This window comes from Apus apus, chromosome 19, assembly GCF_020740795.1.
Source record: "Apus apus isolate bApuApu2 chromosome 19, bApuApu2.pri.cur, whole genome shotgun sequence".
In the NCBI taxonomy this organism is placed as follows: domain Eukaryota; kingdom Metazoa; phylum Chordata; class Aves; order Apodiformes; family Apodidae; genus Apus; species Apus apus.
Window position 1 is genome coordinate 19617 of NC_067300.1, and position 25458 is coordinate 45074.

At 55.9% G+C, this 25458-nt stretch overlaps 3 protein-coding genes across 3 annotated transcripts; 1 reads left to right on the plus strand and 2 right to left on the minus strand.

Annotated features, from left to right (window-relative positions):
- Positions 1-694: 694 nt before the first annotated feature.
- LOC127392587 (CKLF-like MARVEL transmembrane domain-containing protein 5) lies at positions 695-2967 on the plus strand. Its single transcript, XM_051636732.1, has 5 exons — positions 695-864; positions 1269-1421; positions 2465-2560; positions 2647-2731; positions 2857-2967. Exons 1-5 carry the CDS (start codon positions 784-786, stop codon positions 2877-2879), a joined length of 438 nt encoding a protein of 145 aa, XP_051492692.1. The 5' UTR covers positions 695-783; the 3' UTR covers positions 2880-2967.
- A 135-nt stretch (positions 2968-3102) lies between these two features.
- On the minus strand, positions 3103-15697 carry LOC127392592 (myosin-6-like). Its single transcript, XM_051636737.1, has 38 exons — positions 15497-15697; positions 14844-14987; positions 14276-14432; positions 14095-14122; positions 13900-14008; positions 13718-13810; positions 13557-13620; positions 13262-13360; positions 13018-13121; positions 12475-12613; positions 12106-12374; positions 11395-11565; positions 10977-11286; positions 10814-10887; positions 10606-10693; positions 10412-10529; positions 10197-10320; positions 9896-10032; positions 9682-9808; positions 9450-9578; positions 9117-9359; positions 8747-8923; positions 8500-8645; positions 8327-8417; positions 7780-8169; positions 7564-7690; positions 7363-7481; positions 6522-6718; positions 5914-6097; positions 5674-5839; positions 5469-5593; positions 5087-5395; positions 4804-5007; positions 4474-4599; positions 4096-4371; positions 3584-3679; positions 3333-3467; positions 3103-3243 (listed from the first exon to the last, which is right to left on the minus strand). Exons 1-38 carry the CDS (start codon positions 15695-15697, stop codon positions 3223-3225), a joined length of 5817 nt encoding a protein of 1938 aa, XP_051492697.1. The 3' UTR covers positions 3103-3222.
- A 4217-nt stretch (positions 15698-19914) lies between these two features.
- On the minus strand, positions 19915-25428 carry LOC127392559 (myosin-7-like). The gene is given in 5 exon segments (XM_051636664.1): positions 19915-20172; positions 20275-20400; positions 20605-20635; positions 20637-20776; positions 25231-25428. Coding segments are annotated over 5 exon segments (753 nt in total).
- Between the last annotated feature and the right edge of the window lie 30 nt (positions 25429-25458).

Genomic DNA, 25458 nt, shown 5'->3' on the forward strand with positions numbered 1-25458 from the left:
AATGACAAAAGACAAGCATGTAGATATCAGGGTACTTGAGAGATAAGATGGGTTTGTGGGGGGTTTATGTATAAAACCCTGTATTACGAGGGAGGTGCTTGATGTGTGGGAGCACCCTAAGCACCCAGCTTTGTGCAAACCAGCCTTGAAAAACGTCTCCTTGCCAGACACAGACTTCTTCTCTGCCTTCTGGGTACTCACTTGAAGCAGTAACACCGGGGGCTGGGTGGTCCCGGGTGCCCAAGGCCCCTCTGGGACCCCTGTCCCCTCACTTGCACCCATCCCCACCAGGAGCTGTGGCTGATCCAGGTCGCTCTATGGCCACCTCCCCAGGTCCCGCCTACAGGGACAGGGAGGAGCATGGGCCAGGGGAACGGGAACGGCGTTAGGGTTTGGGGGTCTTGGCTATCTGGTGTCCCTGAGCTGTGGGGTGTGGGAAGCGGTGGGGCCGACAGAGAGGGTGGGGGGATCCCAGCAGATCCCAGTCACACCCAGCAGGTACCAGTTGCCCCCAGTTCCTTCCAGTTGCCACCCAGCCCCCCCCAGTTCCTCCCATTCCCCCCAGTCACCCCCCACTTCCTTCCAGTTACTCTCAGTCACCCCCCAATGACTCCCAGTGTCTCCCAGTCACTCCCAGCTGCGTCCCCCGTGCAGTCCCTCCACAATGTCCCTTTGTTCCCCGTCCAGCCGCTGCCTGTCACGGAAGGAGGGGTCGGACAACATCCACCTGTCCCACCCCGCTCCGAACCCCACAGCTCCCTCCGCCCCACAGATCCCACCACTATGGGGCAAGAGGAGCCGCCCGGAGCTTTCGACTTGGGCTTCCTGCGCACCCCCAAGGGGCTGCTGCTGGGGGGCGAGCTGGTAGGGGGGCTGGGTGGCTATGGGGCTCTGGGGGAGAGTTATGGGGTGCTTTAGGATTCTGGGGGTGCTATGGAGCTCTGGGGATGCTGGGGGTTGCTATGGGTGCTGGAGGGTGTCGGGGGGCTATGAGGGAACTGTGGGGCTCTGTGGGGCACTGTGGGGCTGTGAGGGGGCTATGGGCATCTCTGGTGTGCTATTAAGGTGTTGTGGGTGCTATAGGGCTCTGGGCAGTGCTATACAGCTCTGTGGAGGCTATGGGACACTGTGACTCTAAGGGGTGCTGGGGGGCTCTGTGAGGGGACTATGGTGCTCTGATGGGTGCTCTATGGGGCTCTATTGCCCCCCCATGGAGCTGTTGTGTGGCTACTGCACCCTGTCCCCCATGTGTGTCTGTCTCCCCCCAGGTGCTCTGTGGGGCAATTGTGGGGCTGCTAGCCCCCCCTGCCCCCCCCACGCTGGCCCCAGCCCTGTTGCAGACCCTGGTGGGGGCAGCTGCCCTGGGGGGGCAGCTGCTGCGGGACCACCCCCGCCTGCCCCATGGCTATGGGCCCTGCCTGGTATGTGGCCCCATGGCCACCCTACAGCCCCTTGCGACCCTACCTCTGCCTCACACTTTCCTCACGGTGTCCCCTCCATGTCCCCATGGTGTCCCCCACCATGGGGTCACCCCATAGCATTTCTGCACATGGGTTGGGGCAATCCCAAGCACACATACAGATTGATTGGAGAACGGATTGAGAACAGCCTTGAGGAGAAGGACCTGGGGGTGCTGCTCAATGAGAAGCTCAACATGAGCCAGCAATGTGCAATTGCAGCCCAGAAACCAACCATGTCCTGGGCTGCATCAGAAGAGTGGCCAGCAGGTCAAGAGACGGGATTTGGCCCCTCTGCACTCCTGAGACCCCACCTGGAGAACTGGGTCCAGTTCTGGAGCCCCCAGCATTAGAAGGACATGGAGCTCATGGAATGACTCTAGAGGAGGCCCCAGAGATGATGGGAGGGCTGGAGCAGCTCTGCTCTGGAGACAGGCTGGGAGAGTTGGGGCTATTCAGCCTGGAGAAGAGAAGGCTCCAGGGAGACCCTGGAGAACCTTCCAGTGACTGAAGGGGCTCCAGGAAAGCTGGGAAGGGACTTTTTAGCAGGGTGTGCAGTGATAGGATGAGGAGTAATGGTTTTAAACTGAAAGAGGGAAGATTTAGGTTAGACATTAGGAAGAAATTCTTTAGTGTGAGGGTGGTGAGATGCTGAAACAGGTTGCCCAGGGAGGTTTTGGATGCCCCCTCACTGGGAGAGTTCAAGGTCAGGTTAGATGGGGCTTGGAGCAAGCTAGTCTAGAGGGAGATGTTCCTGCTCATGAAGGGGGGTTGGAACTAGATGATCTTAAAGGTCCCTTCCAACCTAAACCATTCTATGATTCTATTATATGATCCCCTCCATGTCTATCTTGGCACCTTCTAGTGTGTGTCCCCATGGTGTCATCCTCTGGGTGTCCCCTCCCATATCCCCCATATCCCCCCCATGTCCTCCTGCATTGTCCTCATGGTGTCCTTATGATGGTCCCTCCATGTCCTCATTGTGTCCTTTCATGTGTGTCCCCCAGGACCTCCTTCGGGCTGTCAGCGGGACTATCATCTTTCTAGTGGTGGCCCTGGTGGCCTTGGCCTCCTCCCGGGATGCTTTGGCCGCCACCACCTTTGTGAGTATCCCCAACTACAAACCCCGCTCCCATCCCATGTCCCACCCCAATACTGACCAAGCCCAAACCCTTTTTATCCTCCCCAGACTTTCAGTCTCATCCTCACCTTCCTCTTTGCCTTTGATGTCTTCGTCACCTACCACACCAAGGTGGCCCCTACAGTGGGACAAGGTAGATGTGGGGGAGGGGTAGACCCCAGACACCTGGGTCTCCTTGGAGGGAGGGTGGGGCAGGCCCCAGATACCTGAATGCCCTTGTCCACTATATTCTGCAACTGCTTTGTATTTCTCTTCCAGACCCCGACATGGACTCAACCTGATCGGACACCCATTCAATTCTTTTCCCATAATTCCCTGGTGCCTCACCCCATAGCTCCGCTCCATAACCATGTCATAACCCCCCCCCCCCCCCCCCGATACTGCGTTTCAGCCACCATTTAAACCTCTTCCACCACTGATGCTTCTCCGTGGTCATGTTTTTGTGGGGTGGGGTGGGCAAGGAGACATTGTGTCCCTCCCCCAACCCCTTCCCCACTCCTGGATGTCAGGGATCTTTCGGTCGTCATTAGTGAACTACTTCTACATCACCAAGGCCCCGTCTTGGACGAGGGGCGTGGTGGTGGAGTCACTCGTGGTGGTGAGTTGCTCATGGTGGTAGTTGGGTCACTCCTCATCGTGCAGCTTCTGGGGTGAGGGGGGAGAGAAGATGGGGGATGAGGGGTTGGTTGTGGAGCAGCTGTGGAGCAGCTGTGGTGTGGGGGGGAAGGTCCCACCTTGGGTCCCATGTCACGGCTCTTGGCCCGCAGCTTGTTGACCTGGGACTCAGCTATGTCAGCACGTTCCTCTGCTTCCTCCAGCTCGTGCTGAGCCTTGCGGAACTTGGCCAGGTTGGTGTTGGCCTGCTCCTCCTGGGAGGGTGGGGGTGTCAGAGGGGTCAGGGAGGCTCCACCTATCCATTCAACCAACAGTCCTCTCCCATCCATCCCACCATCCCTCCAATTCCACCCTCGCCCCAGGCACCAACCGCCTCCTCTGCCTGCCGCTTGTAGGCCTTGACTTTCATCTGCAGTTTGTCCACCAGGTCCTGCAGCCGTAACAGGTTCTTCTTGTCCTCTTCTGTCTGCAGAGAGGAGAGAGATGGGGCTGGAGATTGGCCTCAGGGCACAACCAGCTCTCCTGGGCTTTTGTTCTGCCTCGGTTCCCCTGCCTAGAGACCCCCTAAACAAGGATTGGTGGAGGCTGAGCTGTGGTCTAGCTTCTCCATGACCCTGTGGCCATTTGGTCAATTGCCTTCTAGGTCATGGGTGAAATCTAGGTCTCTTGTGTTCTATGCCTCTGTGGGTATGGAAGCAACAACTGAAGTTCTGGGTGATTTGTGTCCCTGTGGCCACCAGGTCAACCATGTTCTAGACTCATGGCTCTAGGGGCAGCAAGTGATGTTCTGGGTCATCCTTGTCCCTCTGGCCACCAGCTCTGCTGTGGTATAGACCACAGCATGGGTCTGCATGAAGAGGGAACAGGCTGCAGTAGCCCCACCTGGTAGCTGAGCTCCTTGATGCGCCGCTCAGACTTGCGGAGGCCCTTGACATTCTCAGCATTGCGCTTCTGCTCGGCCTCTAGCTCATTCTCCAGCTCCCTCACCCGGACCTCCAGCTTCTGCAGCTGCTTCTTCCCTCCCTTGAGGGCCAACTGCTCTGCCTCGTCCAACCGCAGCTGCAGGTCCTTGATGGTCTGCTCCATGTTCTTCTTCATCCGTTCCAGGTGGGCACTGGTGTCCTGCTCCTTCTTCAGCTCCTCTGCCATCATGGCTGCCTGCCCAAGGGGAGAAGCCATCAGAGAAGGAGCTCCAAGGCACGTTCTCCATTACCCTATGGTAGAAGGTGTCCAAGATGTCAGCTCCACCACAGCACCCACATCGGTAATGGCCTTCTTGGCCTTCTCCTCGGCATTCCGACACTCCTGGATGGCCTCTTCCACCTCTGTCTGCAGCTGGGAGATGTCACCCTCCATCTTTTTCTTCTGGTTGATAAGGCTAGTGTTCTGAGAATGGAGGAGAACATCTCAGGAGGTGACTATGGGGCTGCTGCCCCATCCTTTCTCCCTCCTCATCTCCACAGACTTCAAAGGTTTCCAGATGGAGGAGATCCTTGGTAACTCAATCCAGGAGAAAGTCACAGTTCCTCTGGGGCTTAAGAGTCCCTGGCTGGAGGTGGTCTTTCTCCTTGGATGTGTATGAAGTCTCACCTGTGAGTGGAGGAGCTGGACTCTCTCACTGGCTTCGATCAGCTCCTGCTCAGCCAACTTCCGCGCCCTCTCAGTCTGCTCCACCACCGCCCGCAGCTCCTCCAGCTCCGCCTGCAGGAGGTTGTTCCTCCGCTCCACAATTGCAATGTTCTCCTTCAGGTCTTCATTGACTCTGACCACATCATCCAGCTGCAGCTGGGTATCCTGGTGAGACAAGTGGGAGGGACCTCAGTCAACAGCTCCACAGGGCTTGGAGGACCTTCTCAAAGGTAGAGGATCTCACCTTGAGGTGAGTTTGGGCTGCCTTCAGATGGGACTGGGCTTCAGCTGCAGAGCGGTTGGCATGGCTGAGCTGGATCTCCATCTCATTGAGGTCACCTTCCATCTTCTTCTTCAGCCTCAGAGCCTCATTGCGACTCCGGGTTTCAGCATCCAAGGAGGTCTGCAGCGAGTCCACCACCCGCAGGTGGTTGCGCTTGGCCTGCTCCATCTCCTCATCCTTCTCACCCAGCTTGCGCTCATAGTCCGCCTTGACCTGGTTGAACTCCAGCTGGGCCCTCAAGATCTTCCCCTCCTCGTGCTCCAGAGATGCCTGGGGAGGACAGAGGGGATGTTGAGGACCACAGAGGAGACCATGGGACATTTAGGGCCATGACTTGGCTCACCTCAGCCTCCTCCAGTGCAGCTTGAAGCTCCAGCTTCTCAGCATCCAGCTGCTTCCGGACCTTCTCCAGCTCATGGATGGTCTTGTGGCTGGCGCCTAGCTGCTCTGTGAGGTCCGAGATCTCCTCTGCACAGGTGACATCCTATTAGGCCATGTGGAATGTGGTGGAGAACAATAAGGTGGGCAGGGGGACACCATGGTCTCACCTTGGAGGTTCTTGTTCTCCCTCTTGAAGGTCTCCAGGTGCTCGAGTGACTCCTCATAGGCATTCTTCAGCTTGAAGAGCTCAGTGCTGAGGGACCTGGCCTCCTTCTGTGATGCCTCCAATTCCGTCTGTGACTCCTCAAACTTCTGCTTCCACTCAGACAAGACCTGGGGCCAAGCCAGTTGTCACCCTGTCTCCACATGTCCCCGTCTCCTACCATCCCACTACCACATCCTCCTACCTTGTCAAAGTTTCTCTGTTTCTTGTCCAGGGAGGCAGCAGCCGCATTTGACCTCTCCACATCTGCCATCAGGTCCTCAATCTCATTCTGCAGCCGGTGTTTGGTCTTCTCCAAGGAGGAGCACTTGGCATTGACCGCCTCCACTGCCTCCTCAGCCTCCTGCAGCCGCTGAGCCAGTTTCTTCCTGCCCCAGGGAACAACCAAGAGACCTGGTTATGGTGGCCCATGGACCAAGTGGGTCAACTCAAACCTTCTTCCACCCAGAGGCCAGCCAAGACTCTGCTCTGTATCTCCTCTACTATCTCCACATCCCCCTACCTGCTCCATATGCTTTTACAGTGGAGGGGTCTCCACTCCCCTGCTCCATAGGAGCTGATGCATCAGATTGCCCAGGTGGTGGCAGAGGGGTCTTCTCCAACCTCTTCAGAGGTCCACCCTGATGGTCCAAGAGGTTGTCCAGTCCCAAACCCCATCTAGGTTGCCTTTGGGCAGGATGTAGACTTTCTGCTGCCCTCAAGGACAGTCTGAAAGCTTGGAAGAGCTTCTGGTGTCCCCACCTTGGGGATGTGTTCCCCACCATTGTCTCCTTCTGTGGGGAGATGACTCACTTGGCCTCCTCCAGCTCCTCTGTGCGCTGGATGGCGTCTGTCTCATACTTGGTCCTCCACTGGGCCACCTCAGAATTGGCCTTGGAGAGAGAGCGCTGGAGCTCGGCCTTGGCCTCCGTCTCCTCCTCATACTGCTCCCGCAGCAGGTCGCAGTCATGCCGGGCTGATTGGAGGGCATGGGCCAGGGCGTTCTTGGCCTGCGTGGGGTATGGGGAAGGTGAGACCACTGGGTCCACATCATCCAGAGCCATCTTAAGGTTCTCCAACTGAGTCAGTGCTGGTCTTCATCACCTCAACCCAATCAGACATTCTGTAGGCTCACCGAACATTACTTAGACCTTTTTTATACCAAACCGACCTTAGTTAGACCTTCTTTAGATCACACCAACCTACCTTAGACCTTTGGGAGAAGGTGGGACCATTAGGTCCATATCACCTTGAGCTATCTCAATGTCCTCCTACTCAGGAAGCACTGGCATTTTGCAGTCCAACCTTCTCTAAACCATCATAAGCCAACCTCACCACTTCTATACCTACCCAACCATCTCTAGGCTAGCCCAATCATCCAGTCCAATTTCACCCAACCAGCTGTAGACCAACCCAACCACCTCCCAGCTGACCTGCTCAACCCAACCTATCTGCTGTTAGACCAACACAACCCAAATCAGTCACCCTTAGATGGAACCACCCTTAGATGACACCTCCCAACCCAACCAGTCTGAGCTTGATTCCTTGTTGCTACAACCATGAGGGTGGAGGAAACCTTGTCTTGTGGTCCTCCTGGAGACCCCCCGCCAACAATGGAGGTGAAGAGAGCAAAGAGAGACCCCAAGAACTTCACCTTCATCTCCTCTTCCAGCTGCCTCTTCAGGTCCTCCATCTGCTGCGTGTAGGACTGCTTGCCTCTCGTGAGTTGAGAGATGAGAGCCTCCTTCTCCTCCAGCTGGCGGGACAGCTCTCCTGCAGAGGCAGAGAAGGTGTTTCAGGATGGGACAGGGGGTGAAGATATGGGATGGAGGATGCTGCAGGTCAGGGCTCCCACCGTTCTCAGTCTGGAGCTTGGCCCGCTGGGTGCTGGTGTCGTTGAGGACTCGTTGGGTCTCCTCCAGCTTTGCCCGGTGCTCAGCCGCCTGGTCCTCCAGGGTGCGGGAGACCTTCTCCATGCCCACCTTGTAGGAATGAAGGACAGAGCAGAGGGATTTAGCTGGAGGCTGGTGGCAACAGTGGAGTTGAGACATCCACCTTGGCCTCCTCCAACCTTGGCCTTGATCAGCTGCTCCATGTTGGAGCTGAGGTCATCCAGCTCCAGCTTGAGCTCGCTCTTCTCCTTCTCCAGCTTCTGCTTGACACGCTGCAGGTTGTCGAGCTGCTCGCTGAGCTCTGCCACGCTGTCGGCATGCTTCTTCCGCAGGGCAGCAGCTGTGGCCTCATGCTGCAGAGTAGCCTCCTCCAGGTCCCGCCTCATCTTCTGGAACTCTGCCTCCCGCTTCTTGTTGAGCTCAAGCTGCACTGAGGTGGCACCACCTGCCTCCTCCAGCCGCTCACTGATCTCTTCCAGCTCCCGCGACAAGTCCGAGCGCAGTTTCTCCACCTTGGCCCTGCCTGTCCGCTCCGCCTCCAGCTCCTCCTCCAGCTCCTCGATCCGTGCCTGTGGTCCAGGGATGGAGAGGCTGTCTTTAACTTTTCCACTCAATTCAACTGGAAAATCTTCAACTCAGTCCAACCAGCTGAAGACTCTTCAACCCAACCCAACCAGCTGGAGGCTCTTTAGCCCAGCCCAACTAGGCAGAGCCTGAATCCCTCACCTGAAGCTCTTTCAACTTCTTCTGGAGCTGCAAGGCCAGTGCCTGCTCGTCCTCAATCTTGCTGTTCTGCTGGTGGATCTCAAACTCTTTCCTGTAGAGGAAGGTGGAGAGTGCTGAGGTCCCTGCCTGCACCCCCTGACCAGCTTGGACCAAGGCAGGAACACCAGCCTCACTTCTTGAGCTTCTCCTCAAGCTGTTGCTTGTCATTCTCCAGATCCATTATGTTCTCCTGGGTCAGCTTTAAGTCACCTTCCAGCTTCCTCTTGGCCCGTTCCAGGTCCATCCGGATCTTCTTCTCCTGCTCCAGGGAGCCTTCAAGCTGCACGAAAAAACAGAAATGGGGAGAAACCTCCAGTTTTCACCAGCTCTGTCCCAGTAAACTCCTTGGCAGTGCCCATGGTGGGACCAGTCCACACTCACATCATCTGCTTGCTGTTCCAGCTTGACTTTGGCTTTCGTCAAGGTATTGACCTTGTCCTCCTCTGCCTGCAGGTCATCCAGCGCTTGCTGGTGAGCTTCTTGCAGGGCCTTCTTCTCCTTTGTCAGCTTGGCAATAGTCTCATCCAGCCCAGCCATCTCCTCTGTAAGGTTTTTGACCTGAGGAAGGAGGACTCCAGCTTAGTGCCAGAGGAAGGGTAGAACTAGGGGAGGCTGACCTTGGCCAATGAGGTAACTTAAATGCAGGAGAACCCAAAGGGTCTTGGGTCTTCTTGATGTAGCCCAAACCAACCAGCCTTGTGTCAGCGCAACCCGACCAGGCTGAATTGACTCAAGTCTCCTCAATTCTCACCTTGTTCTCAGTGGCATGTTTCTCCTTCTCCACTTTGGCCAGGGTCAGCTCCAGGTCATCTATGTCTTTCTTCAGCTCTGAGCACTCATCCTCCAGCTTCCTCTTCTTGGCTGTCAGTTCAGCATTCATCTCCTCCTCATCCTCCAGCCGTTCTGTCAGCTCCTTCACCTTGGCTTCCAGCTGGATCTTGTTCTTGATCAGCTGGTCGCAGCGCTCCTCAGCATCATTGAGGTTGTCCTGCTCCTGTGTTCGGGAGGTGGGTGAAGGGTGTTGGCTCTGGAAGGGGGTGGTGATCACCCCTTGACATGGTTTTGGGAGGGTGACCTCACTCACAGCCTGCACTTGGAGCTGAAGGTCATTCTTCTCCTGCAGCATGGAGACCATCTTCTCCTCCAGCTCCTTCCGCCGAGCCTCTGACTTCTCCAGGGCCTCTTTCAGCCGACTAAACTCCTCCTTCATGTTCTGCAGCAGACCACTAGTGATGTCCCATCCCCTCCATCCATCAACCCCATCTGAACTGTGTCATTGGTTGTCCCAAAACTCCTGCCCCATCACCTTCTCCCACCTGCATCTCCTTCTCTGTCTCAGCACTCTTCAGCAAGGGCTTGATCTTGAAGTAGAGCTTCATCCAGGGCCAGTTCTTCACTCCCATGAAGGCCCTGATGTTCCACTGGATCACCAAGAGTGCATCCCTACAATGGGGGCACAGATGCTACCACCCCATGGACCTGGTGACCCCTTAGAGGTCCTTCCCCAAGGAGGAGTCCTCCCTCCCTCACCGACGCTCCAAGATCTTCTTGAACTCAATGCGCATGAGCTGACCCCGGGCCTGAGCCTGGATACGGGTGATGATGCGTGAGAGACGCTCATCCCGCATCTCCTCCAGCAGCCCCAGCAGCCCAGCTTTGAAGAAGACCTGATGGAGAAAGTAGGTGGGTAAGAAAATGGGTTGGTTTGGAGGGGTTGGTGGACAGATGGATGGACTGATGAGTTGGTGGGTAGATGGGAGGACAGATACGGCTGTAGATGGGCAGGTGGACATGTGCATGGTGGGAGCACAGGGAGGCCACATGATCTCACCTTGGTGTGCCCGAACTTGTATTGGTTGTGGTCAATGTCAATGGACCCCAGGAGCTTCTCAGCGCCCTTGCGGCTGTCAATGAACTGTCCCTCGGGGATGGCTGCAGGGTTCAGAATGCGGTACCTGGTGGCCAGAGAGGAGATGGAACACCCCAAAATCAACCCTGGCGGGGTTGTCTACCCCCTTTCCACACTCCATGGTCCACATCTCCTACCTCTGGCGGAAGTCCCCATAGAGTATGCGGTTGGGGAAGCCCTTGCGGCAGATGCGGATGCCCTCCAGCACCCCGTTGCAGCGGAGCTGGTGCATCACCAGGGGATTGTCCATCACACCTGGTAGTGGGTTAGAGGAGGAGAGGTTAACTATAAGCCGCACCTACCACCATCCCTATGGCCACCCTCTTCTCACCCGGCTCCTTCCTCTCATTAGGGATGAGGCAGCGGACAAAGTGGGGGTGGGTGGTCTTGAGGTTGGCCATCAGCTTGTTGAGGTTCTCCTGGTGAGGAGGAGGGAGAAGAGGCTGAGAAAGGAACCAGCAGGGAAGGGGCCAGAGGGTGGTGGGGCCATCCTCTGTGCAGGGTGTTGCTCTCCCTCTACCCCAGAGCAGGTCCCTCACCCGGTGCAGGGCTGAGACAGTCTGGAAGGAGGAACCTTTCTTCTTGGCTCCTTTCCCTTTCCCTCCATCTCCACCTGGGGAAAAGAGGAGCAGGGTGAGGTGGTAAAGGAGGAGCCTTTTGTGGGCAACTGTCTTCTCATCTACCCAGCCATGATCCACCCACCGGCATCTGCCCCAGCGTAGTTGGAGAAGAGACTGGCCAAGAGCTTAAGGGCTGATTTCTGGTAGAGCCCCACCACCGTCTCATTGAGGGGGTCTTTGTTCTTCTCCAGCCACCCCAGGATGTTGTAGTCCACTGTACCGGCATAGTGGGTGAGGGAGAAGTGGGCTTCTGTCTTCCCCTTGACATTGCGTGGCTTCCCAAAGTTAGCAGACTTGCCCAAGTGGTTGTCATATAGCTTGGCCTTGAAGGTCATGTCTGAGGCCTTGGGGAACATGCACTCCTCCTCCAGGATGGACATAATCCCCATGGGCTGGGGAGGAAAAGACCTCATTGGTCATGGAGAACACCAAGCATAACTCAAGCAGCCACCTTCAAGGAACCCCTCTCAGTCCACCAGAGGCACTAGGGGAGGTGGTACCTTCTCAATGAGGTCGATGCAGGCCTGGAGGTCCATGCCAAAGTCAATGAATTCCCACTCAATCCCCTCCTTCTTGTACTCCTCTTGCTCCAGCACGAACATGTGATGGTTGAAGAACTGCTGGAGCTTCTCATTGGTGAAGTTGATGCAGAGCTGCTCAAAGCTGTTGAACTGGGGAGCAAGAGAGGAGATGGTCAATGCAGTCAATGGGGTGAACACAACAGACAATTGGGTCAACCGGGTTAATCTGACCCCTAGTGGGGTCAACATAATGCCCAAGTGTATGAAAGGGTCAATTCAATACCCAGTGGGGTCAATAGAGTCAACTCAATACCTAATGAGGTCAACATAATGGCCAATGGGATAAACAGGGTCAACTGAATATCCAGTAGGGTCAAGACAACACCCAATGGGATCAACAGAGTCAGCTCAACACCCAGTGGGGTCAACAAAATGCCCAATGAGCTTGGATCTCAACCTGAGACCCAAGGGAAACAAAATGTTCAAGGGAATCAAGGGGGTCAATCTGACTCCCAGTGGGGTCAACAGGGCTAACTCAACACCCAGTGGGGTCAATGCATAACTCAAAGAAGCCAAGTTTCCAACCAAGGTCAACATGAAACTTCAGGACATGAACTTAACCCCCAAACGGCTTAACCTGATGCCTGAGAGGACCAACCCCAACCCTCTCCCAGCCCCCTGAGGCCTCACATCGAAGATCTCAAAGCCGGCGATGTCCAGCACACCAATGAAGTACTGCCGTGGCTGCTTGGTCTCCAGCGAGTTGTTGATCCTCACCACCATCCAGTTGAACATCTTCTCATAGACAGATTTGGCCAAGGCCCCGATGGAATAGTAGACCTGCTGGACATTCTGCCCCTTGGTGACATACTCATTGCCCACCTTCACCCGGGGGTGGCACAGCCCCTTGAGAAGATCCGCCGAGTTCAGCCCCATCAGGTAAGCTGACTTGTCGGCATCTGCAGAGCACAGAAAAGAAGGCACGGGGTCAGGTCACACCTATCTTCCAGCCTGGTGAACCCCAGAACTTGTGTGTCCCACCACCTCACCCCAACCCACCTTCAGTGCCATCTGCCTCAGCCTGCTCCTCTCGTTGCTTCTGCTTGAACTTCATGTTGCCAAAGTGCATGATGGCGCCTGTCAGCTTGTAGACACCAGCCTTCTCCTCAGCAGTGAAGCCTAGGACGTCAAAAGCACTCTGGGGGGGGCAGGGGACGGAAGTTAGAGAAGGCCTTGCCACCCCCACTGCTCAGCTGAGTGCATGACCATCTGCTGACCACTGCATGTGTCCCTCTGCCCTTCCTCATCTCCTGCCTATTCATCCAACTAAGGACTCTTCCACCCACAGACCCATCCAGCCATCCATGGACTCACCCATCCACCTGAGGACCTCCCCACCCATCCCTACCTCCACCCACATCTCCCTCCTCACGTCCCACCTTCTGTCCATAATCCCATGACCCCACCCACCTTCTCCCCATCCTGCCACTCTTCCCATCCTCCTTCCCTCCTCCATCCACCTTCTACTATCTTCAAGATACACCCACCATTTTCCCTTCTCCTCAGCCACAGGATGTCCACCTGTCCCACCCCAGCCCTTACGTCAGTGGCCAACAGCTCCTCCGAGTCATCGATGGAGGCCACAGTCACCTCTCCTTGGGAGACATAGCTGTAGTCGTAGGGGTTGTTGGTGATGAGAAGCATCTCTGCTCCATGGTGGCCCAGAACAGAGACACAAACTCAGCATTTTCAGCCTTTAATTGTCCTCAATTGCCCCAACTGAGTGGAGAAGTGGAGGGAGAAGACCCAAGGCCAAGGGTGGAGTCAACCGCCCCACCCAACTCACCCAGCAGTTCCGGCTTCTTGTTGGAGAGGATCTGGTAGAAGATGTGGTAGTTCCTCTCAGCCTTCAGCTGGAAGATGACACGGGACTTCTCCAGGAGGTCTGGGAGGACAAGAGAAGGTGGGGGAAGGTTGGGATGAGAAGGTGGATGGAGACACAGAGTGATGGATGAGGATGTGGAGGGATTACAAGAAGGAGGGATGGTGGAAGGAGATGATGGAGGGATGGAGACATGGAGAGAGGGAGGAAGGGATGATAGACACCCAACATCCTCTCCTCAACCCCTCAGCCCACTTACAGGTCTCAATGTCAGCTGATGCCAGCTTCCCAGTGGCCCCAAAATGGATCCGGATGAACTTCCCCTGGGAGAGTAGCAGCATCAGGTGGAGGTGGCCACCTTCCCCCAGCTGGTCCTACTCCATGGAACCTGCCCCCCAAACCACACCACACCCCACTCACAAAGCGGGAGGAATTGTCATTCCGGAGGGTCTTTGCATTGCCAAAGGCCTCCAAGGCGGGGTTGGCCTGGATGATCTGGTCCTCTAGGGTGCCCTGGTGGGGTGTGACAGTGGGGGGTGGGGTTAGGTGTGGACATTGTTGGGGGAAGCTCACCACCGAGGAGGCCTGGCCTGAGGACACACCTTGCTGCTGTTGGCCACCTCCTTCTTGCGGTCGCCAATGGCAGCGATGGTGGCAAAGTATTGGATGACCCTCTTGGTGTTGACCGTCTTCCCCGCCCCGGATTCTCCACTGGGTGAGATGGTGGAGAAAATCATGGCAGCCTCGCCATCCCACCTCACCACTCTGGGGCAGGGCCATGGGTGAGGGGGACTTACGTGATGAGGATGGACTGGTTCTCTCGGTCTGCCAGAAGAGAGGAGTCAGGTGGGCTGAAGTTAGGGGAGGTGTTTGGGGACTTGGGGTTCTCCATCCCCCCAGGTAAGGATCAGCTCTAGGTCAGGACATAATTTTTGGGGTGGGATCTTCCAGTCTGGGGTCCTCGTCAGAGGTCCCTACCTGTCAGCATATTCTGGTAGGCGTTGTCAGAGATGGAGAAAATGTGGGGTGGAGCTTCACTCCGCTTCTTGCCCCGGTAGGCGGCCACCACCTCAGCGTTGTAGACAGGCAGCCACTTGTAGGGATTGACCGTCACACAGAAGAGCCCCGAGTAGGTCTGGAAAAAGGGTAGGTGGGTCAGAGCCATCCCACTATGAGGGATATCCCAGGTCTGAGTAGCTCAAGGGGTCTAGAGAGGACATCCTGGTTTTGGGTGGCCCAAGGGGTTCAAGGATGGGACACCTTGAATCTTGTGGCCCAAAGGATCCAAGGGGTCCAGAAATGGGACATCTTGGATCTGGATGGCTCATGAGCTTCTGGAAAAGGGACATCAGGTAATAAGTGCCCCAAAGTCCATGGAGAAGCCACACCAGGTTCTAGATGGCCCATAGGCTCTCTGGAAGGCCCATTCAGTTCTAGGTGCACCCAAGAGCTTTAAGAGATCTCAGTAGCTTTCATCCCCTCCACAGGCTGTGGGGCAGGCCCTGCCCAGTTTCCAGGTGCCCCAGGGACTTGTGGAAAGACTCACATAGATCATCCAGGCTGCATAGCGCTCCTTCAGGTTGTAGAGGACAGCAGGCTCATGGAGGAAGGTCAGCATGGCCATGTCCTCGATCTTGTCAAACTTGGGGGGGTTCTGCTGGTGGATGTCAGCCTCCTTCACTGTCACGGTCTGGGGGTGGATGAGGACATGGGAAGTTGGGGGGTACCCCATAGCTTGAGGGGGCTCTCCATGGGTTGGGGGTTCCTTAATGAGTTGGGGGAGGGGAAAGTCTAATGGGTTGGGGGCACCCCATGGCTTGGGGGGGTTGCTCTGTGGTAGGGAGGGTCTGTCATGGGTTGGAGGGTCTCCCGTGGGTTTAGGGGGTCCTACTGTGGGTTGAAAGGTGCCTCATGGGTTGGGGTAGGGGTCCCATGGTTTGGGAAGTGGCCTAGCCCCTTGACCCACACCCCCCCCCACTAACCCCCATTGACCCCTTCTATCCCCACCCCCCATTAACCTCTCACTTCTTGCACCCCATTAAGCCTTTGCCCCCCAACCCTATTAACTCCACTCCCCGTTCCCGCATCCCGCATCAACCCTCCACACCCATTAACCCTTTGCCCCTCAACACCCCATTAACCCCTTCAACCCCTCACCCCCCACCCCATGTTAACCCTCCATCCCCCCCCCCATCCCACCTCTCCCAGCTCGGTCTGGACCGTGGCTTCCCCCCCCTGCCTCCCCAGCACGCGGCCCCGCACGAACTCCAGCCGCGCATGGGGCACGAAGCACTCGCCGCGGGGGTCGAAGGGCCGGGTGGTGGCCGCCAGACGCTCCTGTTCGCTCGCCCGCAGGAACGGGGCTGCTGCCCCCAGTGCTGCCAGCACCGCATCCGCCATCTGCCCGGCACTGTTAGCGGGGACACGGGGATGGGACCCACAGCCCCCATGTCCCATAGCTGCACATAGACCTGCCATGCCCGGGGCCCTGTAGCCATGGGGCAGACCCCTATAGCCACTCATGGGCCCTATAGCTGTGCCCAAGGCCTTGTAGCCATGGGGAAGACCTCATGGCCATGCACAGACCCCCCTGTAGTGATGCTCAGACCCATGCTCAACAGGGACCCCTGTTGCCATGCTCAAACCCCCGGAGCAGAGCCCCCTTTCTTGACAGCCTGCAGCCTCCTATAGCCATGCCTACAGCCCCATGGATGGAGCCCCACAGCACTGCACAGACCCCCATAGCCATGGCCAGCCCCCCTATAAACGATTTGAGGACCCTATAGCACTGCATCCACCCCTATACCATCCCCTCCCCAACCCCCTGCAGTGCCCAGCCCCATGGTGTCACCCTCACCTGGAGTCTGTGGATCTGGTGGGTAGACGGAAGGAGCTGGGGGAAAAACAGGGAGGGTGAGGGTCTATGCTCTACAGATACCTGCACCCCCATGCCCCATAGATCCCCTGGGTGCCCCATAGCCTTCCTGTGCCCCATAGCCCCCATGGATTCCTGTGCCGCATAGATTCCTGTGCCGCATAGATTCCTGTGCCCCATAGCTCACATAGCTCACTTATGCCTCATAGAGTCCCCATGGCCCATAGACCCCTGTGCCCCACGGCTCCCATAGCCCCCCTGTGCCACACCACCCTGCTGTGCTCCACACATTTCCACCCTATATCCCCTCCCCAGCCCCATATATCCACCCCATATCCCCCCCCCCTCTGCCCCCAGCAACCCCCAGCCCCCCACCCTCTCTCTCTCTGCCCCAGGCTGGGACCTACTGCAGCCTCACAGCCCTACGGCATTTATAGGGTGCTGTGGGGAGGAGGTGGGGGAGGAGCATTCCTAGGGAGGGGGTGGCTGATAAGGGAGGGTGAAGGCCCCCCCCCCCCTTTCCCAGCCCCACGACATCTCTCCAGGAACCCAGGCATCCAGGCCCCACAACTCCACCCCACAGCACGTTCTATGGGGCAGAGCACGGGATGCCCAGGCCCCTTCTAGGGTGGGATGTGGGGTGTCTATGGGGCCAGGACGCCTGGGTCCTGTGGGGCAGGGGGGAGGGAGTCTATGGGGCCCGGATGCCTGGGTCCCCTGGGCAATGTCTCGTCAGTCGCGGGTGGTGACAGCTCGTCTCTGCCAGGTCTATATCGGGACACGTGTAGGGGGGGGGTTGTTATCTCGCTCTCAATGAGGCGCCGTAGGGCTGGGGGGGGGGGGGGGGGGCGGCGGGGGGCTTGGCCACTGTCCCCGAACACAGAGTCCACTTTGTCACCGGGGAGGTGACAAGTGTCCCCGCGAGGTGACACATTCCTGAGGGCTGGGGGAGGGGACGCCGGGTCCCGACCCCCACACTGTGCCCCATAGATCCCCCCTTCCGCCCCATAGATTCGTCCTCTACACATAGAAGCCCCCCGCTGCCTCATAGAGCCCCACAGATCGCCCCAGAGCCCCCATGGGACCCCGCAGGACCCTCTGCAGCGCGTCCCCCATGGCCCAACGCCCCGCGGGCGCGGGCGCCGCCGGGTCCCTGGGGGACGGTCATGAGGAGGGAGCGGGGGAGGGGCGGGGGGACAGAGGGACGGGCTGGGGGGCGGCGGGGGGCACTGGGAGGACACGGAGGAGCCACAGCCTCGGGTGGGTCCCAGGGGGGCACCCAGGTTCTGCTGCCCCCCACCTGCAGGGGTCCTGCCCTCCCTCCCCAGCCCTACATCTGCTCCCCGGGCACAGCTCACCCCATGTGTGGCCATGGGACTGGTATGGGGCAGGTGGTGGCTGAGGTGCACCGTGGGGCAGGATTACATTATGGGACACCATGGGGCAGGATTACGTTATGGGGCACCATGGGTCACATTGCTGCATTGCGCCGTGGGGCACGCTGGCTAGTGTGGGGATCAGTCACCTTGTGTGAGATCCATCCATCCTGCTGATGCCACGCTGTGGGGCCATTGCCATCACACCATGGTCAACCCAAACCACACGCACACACAGCCACACAGCAACCACTACTGGTCAATGTTTTTTTATTGGCTCACCAAATTTGGGGGGTTAGGTGGGGGTGGTCGAGGGGCACTTGGGGGTTCAGGGGGAGGGTTGGAGGTCTGGAGCTTCACTCCTTGTTGAGCCCCTTCTGATGGAGAAAAAGAAGGGAGGTGGTACAGCCGTGGGGCAGTCGTGTGGCAGGGGAAGGTACCATCTTGGCTCCCACGTTGCAGCTCTTGGTGTGCAGCCTGTTGACCTGGGACTCAGCCATGTCAGCATATCCTCCACCTCCTCCATCTCCTACTGAGCCTTGCAGAACTTGACCAGTTTGGTGTTGGCCTGTTTCTCTTGGGGTGGGGGCAGGAGGGGTCAGAGGCGCTCCCCACCCCAGCTGTCCCACCTTCCAGCTGTCCATCTATCCCATCTTCCATTCTTCTGTCCATCTGTCCGCCCTCCTTGTTCCATCTCTCCCACTAGCCATCCATCTCTCTTGACCCCTCCTCTGCCTCCTTACCCCCTCCCCCAACCCTTTGACCACCTCATCTCAAGGTCCATCAAGGGATGGTGGGAGGTGATCAACCATGGTCTAGGTCACATTATGGTGCTACACATGGGAGAAGGACAATTTGCCACCACCACTTACAACCACCAACTGGCCGATGGTGCCTGGCCAGCCCCCCGCATGTCCCCCTGCTGCCACCTGAGCACTGCCTGGGGGGGACGACACCCTGCTCTTATGCCTGCCCTGGTTTGGGGGTTTTTCCCTTTGTTTTTTTTCTGGCCCCCATCTCCCTCTGTTCCCCCTTCACCTGCAGGACCCAGACAAAGCAGCTCAGCAGGGCTGGGCTGGCAGCAGCACAGAAGACACGGCCAGAACCTGCAGACTGGTGGGACTGGGTGCCCTCCCCCCACCTCCCGTTTGTTTTTAATTTTATTTTAATTATTTAATTTAAAAGTTCGTTTGAGTCACAGTCCACCATCGATTGCCCTTGGATTCTAGTTCTTGCCCTCAGCCGCTGCCCCCTGAGGAGAAGCAGGATTGTTGTCCCAACAGCGGGTCCGTCACCCGCTGTGCCAGGAGCGGATCCACACAGAGCCCAGAGATCTGCTTTAATATCCAGCTCTGCACAGAGCAGGGAGCAGAGGGGTGTTCCACACAGCAAGCTCAGCTCCCTGAAACACAAGTCCTGCTTTTATACCCAAAAACCTGAGAAAGACCTTGATCTCGACCATTGTTCTATCGCTGGCATACACAGAGGGTCACTAATCCCTCCCTGCCATCCCAAGTGCCAATGCTCAGGAATGTCACTGTGCCTGCTCCAAAAGTGGAGGGTTGTTGTTAGCAGGGGTCCCTCTAGCCTGGGTGTGTGGGTGTGTGTATTTCAGTATGCTAATATCTCATTGGGGTTGGACTAGGTGATCTTTCAAGGTCCCTTCCAACCCCTAGGATTCTATGATTCTATGATTAATATAGCGAATCCAATTACTCAGTGTTCCCCCCCAGTGCTCCAGGCTGTCCCCAAGCTGTGGGCAGAGCTCCTCTCCATCCCTGTCCCCTCTCTCCTGCAGGTGTCCTGCAGGGACGTGTTTTTCTCTCATTGGACTCTGGTTTTGTCTCATTCTCACTGTTTCACTGTTATCTGGGTCCAATTTTTATTCTGCATGTCCCTTATCTTCTCATTTATGTGTTTGTTGTTTGGGGTTGGTTTTTTTCCCAAATGTGATTTTTTCCCACAAATTTTACTTAGTTAATAACTTACATCACTCAGGGCTTGCTGTGGCCCAGGTGCTTCCATGGAGGCTGCTGGCAGGGTTGGGGGCACCAGGCAGTGCTGGGGGTGCCCCAGACAAGTCCCCACAGCCCCTTGGAACTGTGGCTGTCAGCCTGACCCTGGGGGGGTCCAGGCCTCCCCTTACGCCCGCCCCTCCCCCCCCACTGCCATATGTCCTGCAGGCAGGGCAGGAGGGGCTCGCTGTCCCCCTTGAAACAGACTCCTCGCTGCCAGCGCTCAGGGACCCCCAGACTCCACCTGCCAGTCGGAGCAGAGAAGCAGCCGCAGCGAAGTGTCCTAGACCCACCAGACATAGGTGGCTGTGGCCACAGGGCCAGGGGTGACATTCTAATCCACTTTCCACACTACACCTGGTAGCTGAGCTCCTTGATGCACCACTCAGACTTGCAGAGGCCCTTGACATTCTCGGCATTACACTTCTGCTCATTCTCCAGCTTGCTCACCAGGTCCTTCAGCTTCTTCCCTCCCTTGAGGGCCAACTGCTCTGCCTTGTCCAACCGCAGCTGCAGGTCCTTGATGGTCTGCTCCATGTTCTTCTTCATCCGTTCCAGGTGGGCACTGGTGTCCTGCTCCTTCTTCAGCTCCTCTGCCATCATGGCTGCCTGCCCAAGGGGAGAAGTCATCAGAGAAGGAGCTCCAAGGCACGTTCTCCATTACCCTATGGTAGAAGGTGTCCAAGATGTCAGTTCCACCACAGCACCCACATCAGTAATGGCCTTCTTGGCCTTCTCCTCAGCATTCCAACACTCCTGTATGGCCTCTTCCACCTCTGTCTGCAGCTGGGAGATGTCACCCTCCATCTTTTTCTTCTGGTTGATAAGGCTAGTGTTCTGAGAATGGAGGAGAACATCTCAGGAGGTGACTGTGGGGCTGCTGCCCCATCCTTTCTCCCTCCTCATCTCCACAGACTTCAAGGGTTTCCAGATGGAGGAGATCCTTGGTAACTCAATCCAGGAGAAAGTCACAGTTCCTCTGGGGCTTAAGAGTCCCTGGCTGGAGGTGGTCTTTCTCCTTGGATGTGTATGAAGTCTCACCTGTGAGTGGAGGAGCTGGACCCTCTCACTGGCTTTGACTGATCTGCTCCATCACTGCCTGCAGCTCCTCCACCTCCTCCTGAAAGAGGTTGTTCCTCTGCTCTGTGATTGTGATGTTGTTCCTCAGGTCTTCTTTGGTCCTGACCACATCATCCAGCTGCAGCTGGGTGTCCTGGTGGGACAAGTGGGATAGATCTCAGTCAGCAGCTCTTCAAGTCTGAGAGGATGAAGGGATGGAGAGCAGCCCTGGGGAGAAGGAATTTGGGGCACTGATGCATGAAAAGATGGATATGACCCAACCATGTGTGCTGGCAGCCCAGAAGCCAACCATGTCCTGGGCTGCATCACCAGCAGTGTAACCAGCAGATTGAGGAATGGGATTCTGCCCCTCTGCTCTGCACTGATGAGACCCACCTACAGGACTCGGTCCAGCTCTGGGGTCCCCAACACAAAAAAGGACACAGAGTTGTTGGAGCAAGTCCAGAGGAGGCCACAGAGATGATGGGAGGGCTGGAGGAGCTCTGCTCTGGAGACAGGCTGGGAGAGTTGAGATGTTCAGCCTGGAGAAGAGAAGGCTCCAGGGAGACCTTAGAGCACCTTCCAGTGCCTGAAGGGACTCCAGGAAAGCTGGGGAGGGACTTGGGACAAGGGTAGGGAGTGAGAGGACGAGGGGTAATAGATTAAAACTGGAAGAGGGGAGATACTTTAGTGTGAGAGTGGTGAGACCCTGGCCCAGGTTGCCCAGAGAAGCTGTGGCTGCCCCATCCCTGGAAGTGTTGAAGGGCAGGTTGGATGGGGCTTGGAGCAACCTGGTATAGTGGGAGGTGTACCTGCCTATGGCAGTGGGTTGGAACTGGATGGTCCCTTCCAACCCAAACCATTCTGTGATTTTTATTCCATTACCATGGTGAGGTCACAAGGAGCAAAAATCCTACCTGAAGGAGCAAAGAACATTTGCCTTTTGCAAGACGCAAATTGCTAAGCCTGTCAACATTCCTTACGGCATCTTGGCATAGAGAAAACAGGTTTTGAAGAGCTGATACCTGGTTTTGTTCTGAGGCTTTATTTCACATGTTAAATTTTTTATATCTTTAACTGTGAATGTGTGAAGTGACATGATCCTGTTGGCTGGTTCACTTGAGTCAAGGCATCTGCATTCACAGGGACAGGTGGCATTCTCACCTCCTCTTGCTTGTCAATAGAAATCTGGGAGCCTTCTAACAGGCTAAATTGTGTGATGGCTAATTAATGACTGCTGTCTAAATTTTGTGACAGCTAATTACTGACTGCTAATAGCAAACTACAACTGAGATATTTCACTAATTACTTTTAACCCCACCAGACAAATAATTTATGAAATTACTCAAGAAACCAAATTTCCCCAGGCTCCGCTAAGGTGAGGTCCACCTCCAGGGCAGCCAGCTGTCCACACAAAGAGAAGGTGAAATCAAAGATCTTTAAAGCTGGTCTTCAGAAAAGTAGAAGCATCCATGAAATTTGCCCTATCTCCTACTGGCTTGTGGAGCTCAGGCTCGTTGGTGGCAGCCCTGGGATCTCCTGGGAACACTCCTGATTTCCCTCAGCCCATGGAGAAGGCCAATTTCTGCAGCAGTAAATGAAATTACATCCTTTTGGCATGACACATGCAAGCTCCTTCCAGCTTTGGCTGGTGCAGGTAGGATGTAGGAAATGGGAAATGCTGGGTCTACAGGGGTAAGAGAAGGAAACTGATATCTGGATGTGATTTGAACTGGTTGTTAGCCCTGGCTTTACTCACTCACTTACTGACACAAAAGTGAGGCCAGAAATTCAGTGGAGCTGCAACTCTACTGGAAACAAGAAGACTTGGGCTTGTAGAGCCTGTGCTGGGACACGCCATGATCCATGCAACCAAGGAAGGAGGTGAGGAACCACCAAGGTAAGAAACAACCAAGGTGAGGAAACAGGAAATGGATGTTTGGGCACTGAGTGCCTCGAGGCTGTGTGACACAGCAGAAACATAGAACATCTTTCCATGGAGATGGTCTCCAGCTGACCTGTGTGAAGATTCCACCTCCAGCAGACAGCACCTGTGTCACCTCAACTGGTCAGTGGGACCTTACTGCCTGGTGCTGGGCCCTGCTGTGGTTCTGAGGGCCAGTCCTGCTATTAGAAGCTTATGGCAAACTGGAGGAGAATGTTCAGGTTTTGCTCCTGAAAACATCATTGTTTGTAGAGCAAAAGGCAAGTGAATTTTCTGTCCTTGGGACAAGCCCCCAGCCTGCTATGCAGTGCCCACCCCAGAATGAGGAGGATGTGAAGCACATGATGCTGGAGCAAGTGGTGTTCTCTGACCAGTGAGACAAACCCAACCCCTCTGACCCCAGAAAGATGTTAGAAGAGGGCACAGGGATCCTGGGACTGGAACGCGGGTGGAGACTGCCATGTCTGCTGGGGCAGTGACCTACTGGGCTGACAGCCCGGGAAAGCTGTTCCTCTGGTGGAATCCTTTTATTTGTGTGAAAGGATTCCACTGTTTTAGATGTTCCATCTCCTCCAGATCCCACCTGGCACATCTAGTCAGCTGCCCTGTTCCCTGTTCACCCACTCCTGGGAGTGGGAAGCAGTGGGAGCAGAGTGGACCCACTCCAGAACATTTTGGGGGGTGGCCTGGCAGCAGGGGCTGCTCCATCCTGCTGTCTCTATAGGGATGACCATTCGATTTTGACCTAAAACATTGTCTCTGGTAAGTTTTCCCCAGCCTGTTCCATCTGAATGCTGCACTGCTCTGTGCCCTGGGCTGGCTGGCTCTCTGTGCCTTGGCTGCTCCGTGTTGGATGAGGGGCCTCAGGGCTCAGGACAGCATGAAGGGCTGGAAGTGGAAACAAGGGCCAAATCATTAGGGTAGATGTTGGTCATCTTTGACTCATCATAACACTGAAGTGTGAAGAAATGCAGGTCCAGCAGGCCAGCAGAGGCTTTACACATGATGGCACTGGGATGAGTGTAGAGTTTTGTATCTGGGAAAGAAAAACCCCATGTACCAGTGCAGGCTGGGGGCTGACCTACTGGACAGCAGTGTGGGGGAAAGGGACCTTATGTTCCCTTGTGGCCAAGAAGGCCAATGGCATCCTGGGTTGTATTAGAAAGGGTGTGGTTAGTAGGTCAAGAGAGGTTCTCCTCCCCCTCTATTCTGCCTTGGTGAGACTGCATCTGGAATATTGTGTCCAATTCAAGAAGGATGGAACTGCTTGAAAGAGTCCAGCACAGAGCCACAAGGATGATGAAGGGAGTGGAACATCTCTCTTATGAGGGAGGGCTGAGGGAGTTGGGTCTCTTTAGCTTGGAGGAGACTGAGGGGCGACCTCATCAACGTTTATAAATACATAATGGGGAGTGTCAGGAGGATGGAGCCAGGCTTTTTTCAGTGATGTCCGGTGATAGGACAAGGGGCAACAGGTGCAAACTGGGGCATAGGAGTTTCCATGTAAATGTGAGGAAAAACTTCTTTACTGTGAGGGTGATAGAACATGGGACAGGCTGCCCAGAGAGGTTGTGGAGTTTTCCTTCTCTGGAGGCTTTCAAGACCTGTCTGGACATGTTCCAGTGTGATGTACTCTAGGTGATCCTTCTCTGGCAGAGGGCTTGGACTGTATGATCTTTTGAGATCCCTTCCAACCCCTAAGATTCTATGATTCTGTGACTCTGTGAGTGCAGTGTGGGATGGGAATGAAGAGTGACGGGTTCTGCCATGGCCCCAGGGGCCCCACAGTGCTCAAACAACTCTCTAGGAGTTGGTTAAAGTCATGCAGAGCTGAAGATGGGCAAAACCCCCAAAATCCATTTGAGAACTAACAGAGCTAATGCGTAAAACACACGATCAGAGAGTAGAGTCAGAAGTAACATGGAGCTGTAGACCAATGAACAAAGAAAAAGGTGTAAAATGTGAGCAAATGGATCAAAGTGTCCCAAAGTGGATCTCAGAGTGTGGCAGAAGAAATCACCAGCCTGTGTTCCTCTGGGCACAGGACACTCAAGGCAGATAGATCATAGCAGCCTTTTCATCACCACAGCTGGATCAAAGCAATGGATCTCGGGGTCCAGCAGGGAGGTAGGGGTGAGCAGAAGTGGAAACTGGGCCCAGTGCGTGTCATCTTGATGATGGTTATTCTTACTAAGAGCTTTCCGCATAGAAGTATTCTTTCTTTTTCTGCAATTATTAGATTGGCATTAAAAACTAATCCTTGGTTGGAGGGCCAGGGTTTCAGTCACACAAACAGTGAACTCTTGGTTTTAGGCAGAGGATAAGCATGTGCTTTGCCCACAGCAGGATGTTGTGTGTGGTGCATCGTACCATGCAGGTGCACTGGTTATGGGGGCAGGGGGGCTTCTGTCTGCCCTTGCACTGGCTCTGAGCAGCTCTTTGGCAGAAGTCCTGCCTGGTGCTCTCCTTGGTTAATATGGCAGGTGCCATTGGCTATCCATGCTTTGACAGCAGTCAGAAGGTCCGCAGTGTCCAACCCTTCCCACTCCATCCATCCACTGTGGAACTCATGAAAACTGCAGGAAGCATCAGTCCCATCATTGCCCCTGTGTCCCTGGGAGGTTTTCCTGGCTCTCCTCATCTTGGCACAGTCATCCTCAGACCTGGCTGGAGTGTGGGACCCCAAGCTCTCTGTCCTGGCACCAGCCGTAGTGCATTCTAGCTGGTGCTGAGGTGAGGTTCCTCATGAGCTCCTTATTGCCTGTGGAGCCACTGCTCCTTAAGCCTTTCTGCTTTGGCAGTAGGATCAAGGAGAAAACCTTCTGGGCCTCCCTGACCTCAGCACACACCCCCACAGCCATGTGGTCACTCTTGATATGCTCAGAGCCTCT